At 38.0% G+C, this 15,703-nt stretch overlaps 1 protein-coding gene across 1 annotated transcript in view; it reads right to left on the bottom strand.

Annotated features, from left to right (window-relative positions):
• Positions 1–15,703, bottom strand: part of LOC100888627 — a 201,883-nt gene that overhangs the window by 105,616 nt on the left and 80,564 nt on the right. Inside the window, exons 44-51 of the mRNA XM_030997330.1 lie at positions 13,593–13,718; positions 13,090–13,209; positions 7,318–7,452; positions 6,724–6,846; positions 5,985–6,113; positions 4,830–4,955; positions 4,326–4,445; positions 975–3,456 (exon numbers count right to left, since the gene is read on the bottom strand). Coding sequence (XP_030853190.1) covers positions 975–3,456; positions 4,326–4,445; positions 4,830–4,955; positions 5,985–6,113; positions 6,724–6,846; positions 7,318–7,452; positions 13,090–13,209; positions 13,593–13,718 — 3,361 coding nt within the window. The remainder of the gene's footprint in view (positions 1–974; positions 3,457–4,325; positions 4,446–4,829; positions 4,956–5,984; positions 6,114–6,723; positions 6,847–7,317; positions 7,453–13,089; positions 13,210–13,592; positions 13,719–15,703) is intronic.

Genomic DNA, 15,703 nt, shown 5'->3' with positions numbered 1-15,703 from the left:
AAGTTATATTTGATTCAAAAGAGGGTCTTAAGAATTATTTGTAACGTTAGCTTTCGTACGCACACTAATCCGCTTTTTTATACGCATAGAATTTTAAAGGTGCAAGATATTTATCACCTTCAACTGGGTTCTTTAATGTACAACTTCGATTCTGGTGTCCTTCCACAGGCTCTAGTCAGCATTTTTAAGAAAAATAGTCAAGTTCATGACCATTCTACACGAAATGCCTCTGCGTTTCACTTACCCCAAGTAAGGACAAAGTTAACTTTTAATACTTTGGTTTTTACTGGACCTAAATTTTGGAACTCTCTAGGCTCTAGCGTTAAGCAATCTGTTAGTATCTCTTCATTTAAGTGTAAACTTAAGGTTTATCTTCTCGATAAATACTGTGACTCATAGAGTAGTTCATTTTTGTAGTTATTATGGTGCCAAGATATATTATGTATTACTATAAATGTAAATTTTCTTCTTGATATTAATATGTGTCTAACTGAATATTTTCAGATTGTCAACCTCTTATTCCCTCCCCCTGTTGTCTTGTGCCCGTTGTGTGCTGTGCCTATTGTCGATGTGCTGTATTCTTCTATTATTTCTCATATTTTCTCTTTACTCCCGTCTTGTCTAGTCTAGTCTCTCTTTTTGTTGTTGTTGTTGTTGTGTGTGTACACTTCTTGTTTTGTTATACCCCCTTTTCCCTATTGTATTCTTAGGTAGTCACAAATATCTATTCATCATGTTTTATCCGGCTCAGAGGGGACCCTAATAATTACAAGCTCTGCTTTTACCAGGGTCTCCTCGTCTTTCTTTTAGTTAGCTATGTTTTTTATCATTATCATAATTTGTTATTTTGCTTTGTAAATGTGTTATGATCCAATGTTATGCTCTGTATGTCATTTGAAAGAAAGAAGAATAAAATCTTATCTTATCTTATCTTACCATTGGTGGTGATATATGATGTTGACGGCCCAGTAGATGTAACATCTGAAGTGAATCCTTCAGTTGTTCCCGATTCAGTTGTGTGCTTCTCAGTAGTTAGACCATTGGTGGTGATATCTGATGTTGACGGCCCAGTTGATGTAACATCTGAAGTGAATCTTTCAGTTGTTCCCGATTCAGTTGTGTGCTTCTCAGTAGTTAGACCATTGGTGGTGATATATGATGTTGACGGCCCAGTTGATGTAACATCTGAAGTGAATCCTTCAGTTGTTCCCGATTCAGTTGTGTGCTTCTCAGTAGTTAGACCATTGGTGGTGATATATGATGTTGACGGCCCAGTAGATGTAACATCTGAAGTGAATCCTTCAGTTGTTCCCGATTCAGTTGTGTGCTTCTCAGTAGTTAGACCATTGGTGGTGATATCTGATGTTGACGGCCCAGTTGATGTAACATCTGAAGTGAATCTTTCAGTTGTTCCCGATTCAGTTGTGTGCTTCTCAGTAGTTAGACCATTGGTGGTGATATATGATGTTGACGGCCCAGTTGATGTAACATCTGAAGTGAATCTTTCAGTTGTTCCCGATTCAGTTGTGTGCTTCTCAGTAGTTAGACCATTGGTGGTGATATATGATGTTGACGGCCCAGTTGAGGGAATGTCTGTGGTGATATCTGATGTTAAGGAAGCAGTAGATGTAACATCTGAGGTGAATCTCTCAGTTGTTTGTGATTCAGTTGTGTGCTTCTCAGTAGTTAGACCATTGGTGGTGATATCTGAAGTTGACGGCCCAGTAGATGTAACATCTGAAGTGAATCCTTCAGTTGTTCCCGATTCAGTTGTGTGCTTCTCAGTAGTCAGAACATTGGTGGTGATATATGATGTTGACGGCCCAGTTGAGGGAATGTCTGTGGTGATATCTGATGTTAAGGAAGCAGTAGATGTAACATCTGAGGTGAATCTCTCAGTTGTTTGTGATTCAGTTGTTTCCCCCTCAGTAGTCAGAACATTGGTGGTGATATCTGAAATTGACGGCCCAGTTGATGTAACATCTGAAGTGAATCTTTCAGTTGTTCCCGATTCAGTTGTGTGCTTCTCAGTAGTTAGACCATTGGTGGTGATATATGATGTTGACGGCCCAGTTGAGGGAATGTCTGTGGTGATATCTGATGTTAAGGAAGCAGTAGATGTAACATCTGAGGTGAATCTCTCAGTTGTTTGTGATTCAGTTGTTTCCCCCTCAGTAGTCAGAACATTGGTGGTGATATCTGAAGTTGACGGCCCAGTAGATGTAACATCTGAAGTGAATCCTTCAGTTGTTCCTGATTCAATTGTTTCCCCCTCAGTAGTCAGAACATTGGTGGTGATATCTGAAGTTGACGGCCCAGTAGATGTAACATCTGAAGTGAATCCTTCAGTTGATCCTGATTCAGTTGTCTCCTCCTCATTAGATAGACCATTGGTTGTGATATCTGATGTTGGTAGAGCAGTAGATGTAACATCTGAGGTGAATTCTTCTGTTGTTCCCGAGTTAGTTGTCTCCGCCTCAGTAGTTAGACTATTGGTGGTGATATCTGATGTTGACGGCCCAGTTGATGTAACATCTGAAGTGAATCTTTCAGTTGTTCCCGATTCAGTTGTGTGCTTCTCAGTAGTTAGACCATTGGTGGTGATATACATGTATGATGTTGACGGCCCAGTTGAGGGAATGTCTGTGGTGATATCTGATGTTAAGGAAGCAGTAGATGTAACATCTGAGGTGAATCTCTCAGTTGTTTGTGATTCAGTTGTTTCCCCCTCAGTAGTCAGAACATTGGTGGTGATATCTGAAGTTGACGGCCCAGTAGATGTAACATCTGAAGTGAATCCTTCAGTTGTTCCTGATTCAGTTGTCTCCTCCTCGGTAGTCAGACCATTGGTGGTGATCACTGATGTTGGTAAAGCAGTAGATGTTACATCTGAGGTGAATCCTTCAGTTGTTCCTGCTTTAGTTGATTCCTCCTCAGTAGTCCTTGTCCCTGGCTCTGTTGATTCTGCACCAGTTCTCAAACCTGAGGTTGTGAATCCTGAAGTAGTAGGAGATTGTGATGTTACATCAGAAGTCGATATCTCTGTCGTATCTGCACCAGTACTCATTTCCATAGAAGACTGAGTGGTTGTTGCAGTTGCTGAGATACCTCCTGTACCAACTGTTGTGGTTGAACCTTGAACACTTGTGGTAGTATCCTCAGTAAATTGGACAGTTGATTCAGGGTCAGTTACAGAATTCTCAGAAGTTACATCAATCGTGGTAGACGAAAGAATAACAGTCCCAGTTGAGAGCTCTGTGGAAGTACTCATCTGTGAGGTATATTCCCCAGGGGTTGATGTTACAAATGGTAAGTTATTGGTGGTTTGAATTTGTGAGGTGACTGACTTATCTGTAGTCAAGACCTGACTTGCCATAGAAAATGTAGAAGTTTCTAGAGGAACAGCTGTAGTTACACTGCTTAATGATGAGCCAGCACCATCTGAAGTGTAGAGATCTCAAATAGAACAGAATGAAAAGGGCAAAACAACATTACAATTTGTTGCAAGATTCATTATGCAAACATGACAAAAGTATTAATCCATCAATGGGTAAGCTAGAATGTAATAAGAAAGTGGGGATCAATTGAAAAACTAATCTTGAATAAGCAATATAAGTACTGAAATGAAAATGTTGTGGTCGAGTGCATATGTCACCGGACTGCGGATCACAAGGTCTGTGGTTCGAGTCCCGCCGCGGCACTAATGTCCTTTGGCAAGACATTAATCTACATTTGCCACACTCAGACCAGGTGTGGTAAATAGGTACCGAGTAGAAATATTCCTTGACATGCACTGTGCGCTGATAACAGGTGACGGAGCTAAAGCTAGGGTAATAATTTCCAGAGCACTTTGGAAGTGCATAGGGACGTGATAATGTGATATGTTCTATACAAGAAAGGAATGTTATTATTATTATCTTTATTTTCTCTAGATACAAATGGATCACCTTTTTATGACTGAAGTAATAAAGGAATCATCCATTAAAATGTGTACATTTGAGAAATATGATTTCTTTATCAAATCACCACAGGTGTTTGTTAGAGGGGTGGAAACATAAAATCAAAGCCATACTAAATAATAGTTTATTGTTATAAGTGTCTACTATTGATTTTGACTGCTACCTCAATAATAACAGCTACTTTATAAAACAGGTTTCCAGCCATAAAATCACATTTGGGTTTCTCCAGGACAACTTTGAAAAATCAAGAATTTCCAAGGATTTCCAAGGACCCAAGGAATCCTGTTCATGTTAGTTTTGTTCTTCATAGATTATTATCATATCATAATGAGAAAGTAAATGACTTGAATTCCATATCAAACTCACCAAGACAGGTGATCCCATCTCCATCATAACCACTCACACAACTACACATGTAGCTGCCAAAAGAATTGATACACATTGCATTTGTTCCACATAAACTGCTGTCAGCACACTCATCGATGTCTAAAAGGAAACAAAAACATGTAGAAGTTATTAAGTTCTCCCATAATTATTAAAGAATAATGAGGAAAATTTCTTCTTAATTGGTTAGTCAAGTAAAACACCTATAAACATTTCTAAAAACATCTTGAATGCTCAAGCACAGTGTAATAAAAAAGCGTTTCACTGGATTGTGAATTTCTTTATTTATTAGGAAAACAAGGAGTATATAAAAATAGAAAAAAGACAAACAAACTCAAATTTTTTGAAAGAAGGATATGTGCAGAGATTGAGCAAAATAGTTTGAAACTATCCTAAAAAGAAAAATCTTCTATTATTGTATTGAGGAAACTGCACAACAAAATACTCTTGCAAATAAATAATAGAAATAAAACACATGTATGTTACCTTGACAAATTGATCCATTTTGTACGAATCCGGTCATGCATTGACACATGAAACCTCCCACTGTATTAATGCATATCTGAGATGCTGTATCACATGTGTTACTTTCATCTAGGCATTCATTGATATCTGATTCAAAAAGAAAGGAGTAAAACAAAATGACATACAATTAAATAAATAATATGTACCTCACAATGTTTAGGCACAACCATACACTTACGAGAATCTCTTACAGAAGATTATGCAATTGCATTCTAAAAAAGAAATATTGCTATGAACTAAATAATTCAGTATCTCATCAACATACTGTACGCTAATGGCATTTACATCACGAGACTCAATGACACCTAGGTTTCAATGATAAAAGGTAATAAGAAAATATAAAATTTAGTGTGATATGTACAATTTTTCTACAAAATGCATGTCTGGTCAAGAAATAAAGGAACATATACAAAGTATATGCAGGTAGGAAAATCTATTCTGTTTGATGACTCAAACTTTAAAGGTACACACTTCTGTTTATCTTCAAAATCTTGAACTCAGAGCTTATATTAACCCATTGATTCCTGATTTCTTTTCTTCCCGTAGGCTTTAGTACAGGGCCCCATTTCACAAAACTTGGCATCAGTGAAAAATTACAGTTTTGATTATAAGCTAGTAAAATCCTTTCATCTGATTGGTTATCAGCAGATTTGTCATTGAATTTAGTCATTTGTCATTGGAAAAAGGCTTTGTGAAGCGGGTCCCAGGAGTCATCCTGTTCCTGCTCAGTGTTATATGCTCTGGCTCAAAACTTTATGAACCAGAGCAATATAACACAGTTTCCTATAGGAAATCTATTCATTCAGATGGTGATATCTCAGCCAATACTTAACCTTTTTAACTGGTTTTCCACATTTGGACATTATTTATTATGCTCTTTCGGAAAATGAAAAAATTGAGAAATTCTAAGAATAGATGTTTATGATGTCACAGCTTCGGTACTTCATGGAAATGGATTAAGGGTATGATACAGAACCTCAATGATGTACGTGACATGAATGTACAAGGTATACAAAAAACTGTATTCTTTATTACGCATCTCTTTACGCATAATTCTTACGAATGTATGCCTGTCATAGTTTACAAGGTCAAAGGTCAATGATTTGCAAATCTTACCATTGCATGTGCGGCCATCAGTCATAAGGGAATACCCCTCAAAACAAGAGCAGTTGTACCCTCCGATGGTATTGGTACAGTCCTGATTGCACATGTTGCTGTATTCTACATCAGTGCACTCATCAATATCTAGAAAGGAAGGAGAATGGTAATTTAGTTGAATTGAGATTTTAAAGGGAATTGGCTCAATTAGTAAAGTGTCTTCATGTCAATCCACAGATCATGATTAGAAATCAGGGGGATATTTCACAAAACTTGTCATCAGTGATAAATGACAGCTTTGTTATAAGCTACTGAAATGCTTGATTCTGATTGGTTATCAGCAGATTTGTCACTGACTTCTGTCATTTTTCATTGAAAAAAGGCTTTGTGAAACACCTCCCAGCTTGGATTGATGACTCCGAGCTAGTGTTGTCTGTGAAATGAGCCCTCTCCCTGATTCATACATGTAGATGCACACTAGGAAACAGTGAAAAACAATGTGATTGATGTTCCTCATACACAATGTCAAAAAGAGATCTCAAGTGTAGGAAAGTAATCCTGATGCACGTTCAGAACCCACTGCACTCCTCGCCAAGAGTAGAGTGACCCATGTATAGGGCTTCACCTGTACATCCCGATCAGTTATACTGGGGGGAGGGACCCAAGGGTCAAGGGTCAGAGTGATTGAGTTCAATTATCTCTATCCAAGACACAGGCAATACAAAGTAACGAATAGTAATAACAGAATAGTGCTTACCTATACAAGATGTGATGTCGGAGCTGTTGAATTTGTAGCCATTGTAGCAAACACACATCTCCATTCCATTGAGATTAACACAGTCTGCATTGCTACATACAGTACTTATGCAGCTTGTTTCCGCTGAAAATGAAACGGGAGACCAATCTTATTATACATTATCACCTAATTAGCCTGAAAGACGGGTGACTGAGCTTGAAGAGGGGTCATGAGAAGGAGCACCCCTGAAAACAAGATTTTTCTAGAATTAAATATTGTAAAAATAAGGATAAATGAACTGCACATCCTTACTTGGTTGGCAATCATTCATTTTCTATCGAAATTGTTGGAGTGCTATTATTTATTTTGTCTGCTGGATATTCTGTGTTCCAGTCCATTTTCTTCTTCTATTCTGTTAGAATTAAGTTTGTGTCATTAACATAAATCAAGATTATTATGATGCCTGACTGGTTCAAAGTAATGTGACTAGTAATCAATTGTGATTCTTTGTGCAACATATGGCCAGAAGTTTAGCGAACTCTTTGGTACTTGTATCAATATGATTTTAATCGAGAATGAAATAAATGCGAATTGAATTGAATTGAATTGACTTACGGACACAGTTGCCTTGCAGGTCAGCGATGAAGCCTTCATAGCAGTAGCAACTGAAACCATCTGGGTTCTGAGCTGGGGTGGTATTGTTACACCCCTGGGGGCAACCACTAATACCAAGGGCACACTCATCCTCATCTCGTATAAACACATAGAAAAGATGATAATTAAATGCAAGAGATTTAACCTGTTAACTACTGAATTGTCTCAGTCCCATAAGCTTATTACACAAAACAACTAGTTCCATAAGCTATGGGCTAAAATTACAACATCTTGAAACAATTCAGAACCTTAACCACCATCAAGGTTTTGGAGCAGGGGTGGTGTTGTTACCCTCCTGGAAGCAACTAATGATACCAATGCACACTCATTTTCATCTGGTATAAACGCAAAGTTAGATAACTGAAAAAAGTATATTCATTTCAAATGGAAAATTTTCTTGATACTACTTAATATGACAAAACATCTAGATTCTTAAAATATATCAAAGACAACATGGATATATAAAAAGCATTGAATCCCACATTATTTTTTTGTTAATCTAGAGAAGATGTTGACTTATTCTTAATTCTCTGTAAATCAATACTAATGCCCATAAACACTGATTATGAATACTTTGTATTGTTGTTAACATCAATATTATAATTATCATAATTTTTATCAATTCATAATTACTTCAAAGTGTTCAATATTTTTTTGTTTTTATTCTACTGAATGTGATATTGATATCTTTAGCAGATGCTAACTTACTCTCAAACCAATTGAACCTCAAGTCAACAATATACACACTCAAAAACAACCCCACTGATTACTTCAATTTTGTCAATCATGCCATACTTTTCTATAAATGGGAAACAAATACTCCTATCTAAAGTAGATATCAACTTTTGACCTGTACTGATCATGATTTCTTTACAAATTTCTGCTCTTATATATAAGAGTACAAAATCGCTATGTTTGCGAGATTGTTGTTACCCCTTCGTAGTCATACCATTGGTAATGATATCTGATGTTGGTAGAGCGGTAGATGTCATATCTGAGGTTATTCCCTCAGTCCTCTCCTCCTCAGTAGTCAGACGATTAGTAGTGATATCTGATGTTGACGACAGAGTTGATGTAAAATCTGAGGTGAAATCTTCTGTTGTTCCTGATTCAGATGTCTCCTCCTCATTAGATAGACCATTGGTTGTGATATCTGATGTTGGTAGAGCAGTAGATGTAACATCTGAGGTGAATTCTTCTGTTGTTCCCGAGTTAGTTGTCTCCGCCTCAGTAGTTAGACTATTGGTGGTGATATCTGATGTTGACGGCCCAGTTGATGTAACATCTGAAGTGAATCTTTCTGTTGTTCCCGATTCAGTTGTGTGCTTCTCAGTAGTTAGACCATTAGTGGTGATATATGATGTTGACGGCCCAGTTGAGGGAATGTCTGTGGTGATATCTGATGTTAAGGAAGCAGTAGATGTAACATCTGAGGTGAATCTCTCAGTTGTTTGTGATTCAGTTGTGTGCTTCTCAGTAGTTAGACCATTGGTGGTGATATCTGAAGTTGACGGCCCAGTAGATGTAACATCTGAAGTGAATCCTTCAGTTGTTCCCGATTCAGTTGTGTGCTTCTCAGTAGTTAGACCATTGGTGGTGATATATGATGTTGACGGCCCAGTTGATGTAACATCTGAAGTGAATCCTTCAGTTGTTCCCGATTCAGTTGTGTGCTTCTCAGTAGTTAGACCATTGGTGGTGATATCTGATGTTGACGGCCCAGTTGATGTAACATCTGAAGTGAATCCTTCAGTTGTTCCCGATTCAGTTGTGTGCTTCTCAGTAGTTAGACCATTGGTGGTGATATATGATGTTGACGGCCCAGTAGATGTAACATCTGAAGTGAATCCTTCAGTTGTTCCCGATTCAGTTGTGTGCTTCTCAGTAGTTAGACCATTGGTGGTGATATCTGATGTTGACGGCCCAGTTGATGTAACATCTGAAGTGAATCTTTCAGTTGTTCCCGATTCAGTTGTGTGCTTCTCAGTAGTTAGACCATTGGTGGTGATATATGATGTTGACGGCCCAGTTGATGTAACATCTGAAGTGAATCCTTCAGTTGTTCCCGATTCAGTTGTGTGCTTCTCAGTAGTTAGACCATTGGTGGTGATATATGATGTTGACGGCCCAGTAGATGTAACATCTGAAGTGAATCCTTCAGTTGTTCCCGATTCAGTTGTGTGCTTCTCAGTAGTTAGACCATTGGTGGTGATATATGATGTTGACGGCCCAGTTGATGTAACATCTGAAGTGAATCCTTCAGTTGTTCCCGATTCAGTTGTGTGCTTCTCAGTAGTTAGACCATTGGTGGTGATATATGATGTTGACGGCCCAGTAGATGTAACATCTGAAGTGAATCCTTCAGTTGTTCCCGATTCAGTTGTGTGCTTCTCAGTAGTTAGACCATTGGTGGTGATATATGATGTTGACGGCCCAGTTGATGTAACATCTGAAGTGAATCCTTCAGTTGTTCCCGATTCAGTTGTGTGCTTCTCAGTAGTTAGACCATTGGTGGTGATATATGATGTTGACGGCCCAGTAGATGTAACATCTGAAGTGAATCCTTCAGTTGTTCCCGATTCAGTTGTGTGCTTCTCAGTAGTTAGACCATTGGTGGTGATATCTGATGTTGACGGCCCAGTTGATGTAACATCTGAAGTGAATCTTTCAGTTGTTCCCGATTCAGTTGTGTGCTTCTCAGTAGTTAGACCATTGGTGGTGATATATGATGTTGACGGCCCAGTTGAGGGAATGTCTGTGGTGATATCTGATGTTAAGGAAGCAGTAGATGTAACATCTGAGGTGAATCTCTCAGTTGTTTGTGATTCAGTTGTTTCCCCCTCAGTAGTCAGAACATTGGTGGTGATATCTGAAATTGACGGCCCAGTTGATGTAACATCTGAAGTGAATCTTTCAGTTGTTCCCGATTCAGTTGTGTGCTTCTCAGTAGTTAGACCATTGGTGGTGATATATGATGTTGACGGCCCAGTTGAGGGAATGTCTGTGGTGATATCTGATGTTAAGGAAGCAGTAGATGTAACATCTGAGGTGAATCTCTCAGTTGTTTGTGATTCAGTTGTGTGCTTCTCAGTAGTTAGACCATTGGTGGTGATATCTGAAGTTGACGGCCCAGTAGATGTAACATCTGAAGTGAATCCTTCAGTTGTTCCCGATTCAGTTGTGTGCTTCTCAGTAGTCAGAACATTGGTGGTGATATATGATGTTGACGGCCCAGTTGAGGGAATGTCTGTGGTGATATCTGATGTTAAGGAAGCAGTAGATGTAACATCTGAGGTGAATCTCTCAGTTGTTTGTGATTCAGTTGTTTCCCCCTCAGTAGTCAGAACATTGGTGGTGATATCTGAAATTGACGGCCCAGTTGATGTAACATCTGAAGTGAATCTTTCAGTTGTTCCCGATTCAGTTGTGTGCTTCTCAGTAGTTAGACCATTGGTGGTGATATATGATGTTGACGGCCCAGTTGAGGGAATGTCTGTGGTGATATCTGATGTTAAGGAAGCAGTAGATGTAACATCTGAGGTGAATCTCTCAGTTGTTTGTGATTCAGTTGTTTCCCCCTCAGTAGTCAGAACATTGGTGGTGATATCTGAAGTTGACGGCCCAGTAGATGTAACATCTGAAGTGAATCCTTCAGTTGTTCCTGATTCAATTGTTTCCCCCTCAGTAGTCAGAACATTGGTGGTGATATCTGAAGTTGACGGCCCAGTAGATGTAACATCTGAAGTGAATCCTTCAGTTGTTCCTGATTCAGTTGTCTCCTCCTCATTAGATAGACCATTGGTTGTGATATCTGATGTTGGTAGAGCAGTAGATGTAACATCTGAGGTGAATTCTTCTGTTGTTCCCGAGTTAGTTGTCTCCGCCTCAGTAGTTAGACTATTGGTGGTGATATCTGATGTTGACGGCCCAGTTGATGTAACATCTGAAGTGAATCTTTCAGTTGTTCCCGATTCAGTTGTGTGCTTCTCAGTAGTTAGACCATTGGTGGTGATATACATGTATGATGTTGACGGCCCAGTTGAGGGAATGTCTGTGGTGATATCTGATGTTAAGGAAGCAGTAGATGTAACATCTGAGGTGAATCTCTCAGTTGTTTGTGATTCAGTTGTTTCCCCCTCAGTAGTCAGAACATTGGTGGTGATATCTGAAGTTGACGGCCCAGTAGATGTAACATCTGAAGTGAATCCTTCAGTTGTTCCTGATTCAGTTGTCTCCTCCTTGGTAGTCAGACCATTGGTGGTGATCACTGATGTTGGTAAAGCAGTAGATGTTACATCTGAGGTGAATCCTTCAGTTGTTCCTGCTTTAGTTGATTCCTCCTCAGTAGTCCTTGTCCCTGGCTCTGTTGATTCTGCACCAGTTCTCAAACCTGAGGTTGTGAATCCTGAAGTAGTAGGAGATTGTGATGTTACATCAGAAGTCGATATCTCTGTCGTATCTGCACCAGTACTCATTTCCATAGAAGACTGAGTGGTTGTTGCAGTTGCTGAGATACCTCCTGTACCAACTGTTGTGGTTGAACCTTGAACACTTGTGGTAGTATCCTCAGTAAATTGGACAGTTGATTCAGGGTCAGTTACAGAATTCTCAGAAGTTACATCAATCGTGGTAGACGAAAGAATAACAGTCCCAGTTGAGAGCTCTGTGGAAGTACTCATCTGTGAGGTATATTCCCCAGGGTTTGATGTTACAAATGGTAAGTTATTGGTGGTTTGAATTTGTGAGGTGACTGACTTATCTGTAGTCAAGACCTGACTTGCCATAGAAAATGTAGAAGTTTCTAGAGGAACAGCTGTAGTTACACTGCTTAATGATGAGCCAGCACCATCTGAAGTGTAGAGATCTCGAATAGAACAGAATGAAAAGGGCAAAACAACATTACAATTTGTTGCAAGATTCATTATGCAAACATGACAAAAGTATTAATCTATCAATGGGTAAGCTAGAATGTAATAAGAAAGTGGGGATCAATTGAAAAACTAATCTTGAATAAGCAATATAAGTACTGAAATGAAAATGTTGTGGTCGAGTGCATATGTCACCGGACTGCGGATCACAAGGTCTGTGGTTCGAGTCCCGCCGCGGCACTAATGTCCTTTGGCAAGACATTAATCTACATTTGCCACACTCAGACCAGGTGTGGTAAATAGGTACCGAGTAGAAATATTCCTTGACATGCACTGTGCGCTGATAACAGGTGACGGAGCTAAAGCTAGGGTAATAATTTCCAGAGCACTTTGGAAGTGCATAGGGACGTGATAATGTGATATGTTCTATACAAGAAAGGAATGTTATTATTATTATCTTTATTTTCTCTAGATACAAATGGATCACCTTTTTATGACTGAAGTAATAAAGGAATCATCCATTAAAATGTGTACATTTGAGAAATATGATTTCTTTATCAAATCACCACTGGTGTTTGTTAGAGGGGTGGAAACATAAAATCAAAGCCATACTAAATAATAGTTTATTGTTATAAGTGTCTACTATTGATTTTGACTGCTACCTCAATAATAACAGCTACTTTATAAAACAGGTTTCCAGCCATAAAATCACATTTGGGTTTTTCCAGGACAACTTTGAAAAATCAAGAATTTCCAAGGATTTCCAAGGACCCAAGGAATCCTGTTCATGTTAGTTTTGTTCTTCATAGATTATTATCATATCATAATGAGAAAGTAAATGACTTGAATTCCATATCAAACTCACCAAGACAGGTGATCCCATCTCCATCATAACCACTCACACAACTACACATGTAGCTGCCAAAAGAATTGATACACATTGCATTTGTTCCACATAAACTGCTGTCAGCACACTCATCGATGTCTAAAAGGAAACAAAAACATGTAGAAGTTATTAAGTTCTCCCATAATTATTAAAGAATAATGAGGAAAATTTCTTCTTAATTGGTTAGTCAAGTAAAACACCTATAAACATTTCTAAAAACATCTTGAATGCTCAAGCACAGTGTAATAAAAAAGCGTTTCACTGGATGGTGAATTTCTTTATTTATTAGGAAAACAAGGAGTATATAAAAATAGAAAAAAGACAAACAAACTCAAATTTTTTGAAAGAAGGATATGTGCAGAGATTGAGCAAAATAGTTTGAAACTATCCTAAAAAGAAAAATCTTCTATTATTGTATTGAGGAAACTGCACAACAAAATACTCTTGCAATAAATAATAGAAATAAAACACATGTATGTTACCTTGACAAATTGATCCATTTTGTACGAATCCGGTCATGCATTGACACATGAAACCTCCCACTGTATTAATGCATATCTGAGATGCTGTATCACATGTGTTACTTCCATCTTGGCATTCATTGATATCTGATTCAAAAAGAAAGGAGTAAAACAAAATGACATACAATTAAATAAATAATATGTACCTCACAATGTTTAGGCACAACCATACACTTACGAGAATCCCTTACAGAAGATTATGCAATTGCATTCTAAAAAAGAAATATTGCTATGAACTAAATAATTCAGTATCTCATCAACATACTGTACGCTAATGGCATTTACATCATGAGACTCAATGACACCTAGGTTTCAATGATAAAAGGTAATAAGAAAATATAAAATTTAGTGTGATATGTACAATTTTTCTACAAAATGCATGTCTGGTCAAGAAATAAAGGAACATATGCAAAGTATATGCAGGTAGGTGTTAGGATTCAACCTTTCCCCTCAATGCTACCCGCTTAATTGTTATGTAGATTACAGCATTGGGTTGAATGCATTGCGTAGTTAGGCTCCACTGCACTCTACATACATTGTAGCTCAAACAGGTGATGCATAGCTATAGTGGGTGGGTTGCCTTACGTTGCAGTGTAGTGTCACTATCTGCACACAAGTCATACAGGCAGGACCTATGGGTTGGAGGTGGATGAAAGTTGTTTCATAGGACCTATGGGTTGGAGGTAAATGAAAGTTGTTTCATAGCATTTTGTGCTGCAAGTCCAATTTCCATAGAGAGTCACGATCACCAGAACCGACATTGAGGCCTGCCCCGATTTTCTGCATTTCAGTCAACCAGTCAAACTGTAAGTTTAATCCAAGTTTAATCCATATTTGTATTCCTTTTTATAATGATACATTGGGTGTGTTCATTTGTCATTGAGAAGTCAAGGTCACAAGTGAACCTTTGCATTAGGGATGAATAATGAAGACTGCAAATCATTTCTCTAAAGTAATAATGTAACTCTTTATACATTATATTGTTCATTTCTGAATAATAACTGAAAGTACATGTTCGCAGGATTTGCACTCAGTAATTCAGGCTCTTTTGGATGTTGAAAGGATATTTGTAATGCAATGTAAATCATTATGATAGAAGCCTTTTCTGTAATGCATGTTATTGTATTGCCTGATGATGGTTATAGTCTTGTTAAAAGATATTAAGTAGATGATGAATAATTTAGTATTATTCCGTAGACTATTAATAGCCTGGGTTAATGTTAATTTTAGATGGTGTTCCGGCTAGGACGTACAGAGCAAGTCCGGTATCCAAGTTCATGCCACAATGGGTGGATCTCTACCTGTAACGACTAAGGAGAGATGAAGGTGCCATTACAGATGGAGCAACCCCTTCGTTACACGGGACAAGTTCCAGCAACAGTAACAACTATGGTTTCTTTGTTCCCATGAACAATATTTTATTATCACATCTTGAGTGATTGCATCACTAAAGTGGGTTATTTTATTTATATTTCCAGACGTACGATAAACTTACGACCATTTTCAGTGACGATACTCTGTACAAAGGTGTGATTTTGTGACAGCTTAGAATACAACCTCAGGGTTGGGTTCAATATATATTTTATATCTTTATATGCATTTCTATTGTGATAAGAAGTAATGTAATAAAGATAAGAAGAAGATGATATCCTTTGATACACTTTAACAGAATTTGAATTCGTTGTTTATTGTGTAAATTTCCCTGTGAGACGATAAGAGAGTTAACTAGATCACGAATTAAAGTCACCTGAGTTTACCCAGTTGTGACATTTTGGGGGCTCTTCCGGGAGTCGAACCCGGGACCTCTCGCAGGAATATTAGGTTTTCTTTTAGTGTTTTGAACTGATTGTATATTATAAAACATGTAAAAGGAAACCGCATACATTTTAGAGCGTTAACTATCTCATGTACATTATTGACCTTTTCACTTTTGTGTCTCATTGTTATCTTTATATGAACTAGGAATATTTTGCGATTCTGTAATACAGAACAGGAGTCGGTGGCAAGTATTCAAATCGGCAGAACGTGTTCTTGATTCTCTCTGGTAAGTGACAATTTAGCAATTTGCGCAT

This window comes from Strongylocentrotus purpuratus, unplaced genomic scaffold (genome assembly GCF_000002235.5).
Source record: "Strongylocentrotus purpuratus isolate Spur 01 unplaced genomic scaffold, Spur_5.0 spur5_scaffold_4, whole genome shotgun sequence".
NCBI lineage: Eukaryota > Metazoa > Echinodermata > Echinoidea > Camarodonta > Strongylocentrotidae > Strongylocentrotus > Strongylocentrotus purpuratus.
This window is presented reverse-complemented; position numbering and strand designations above follow the sequence as displayed.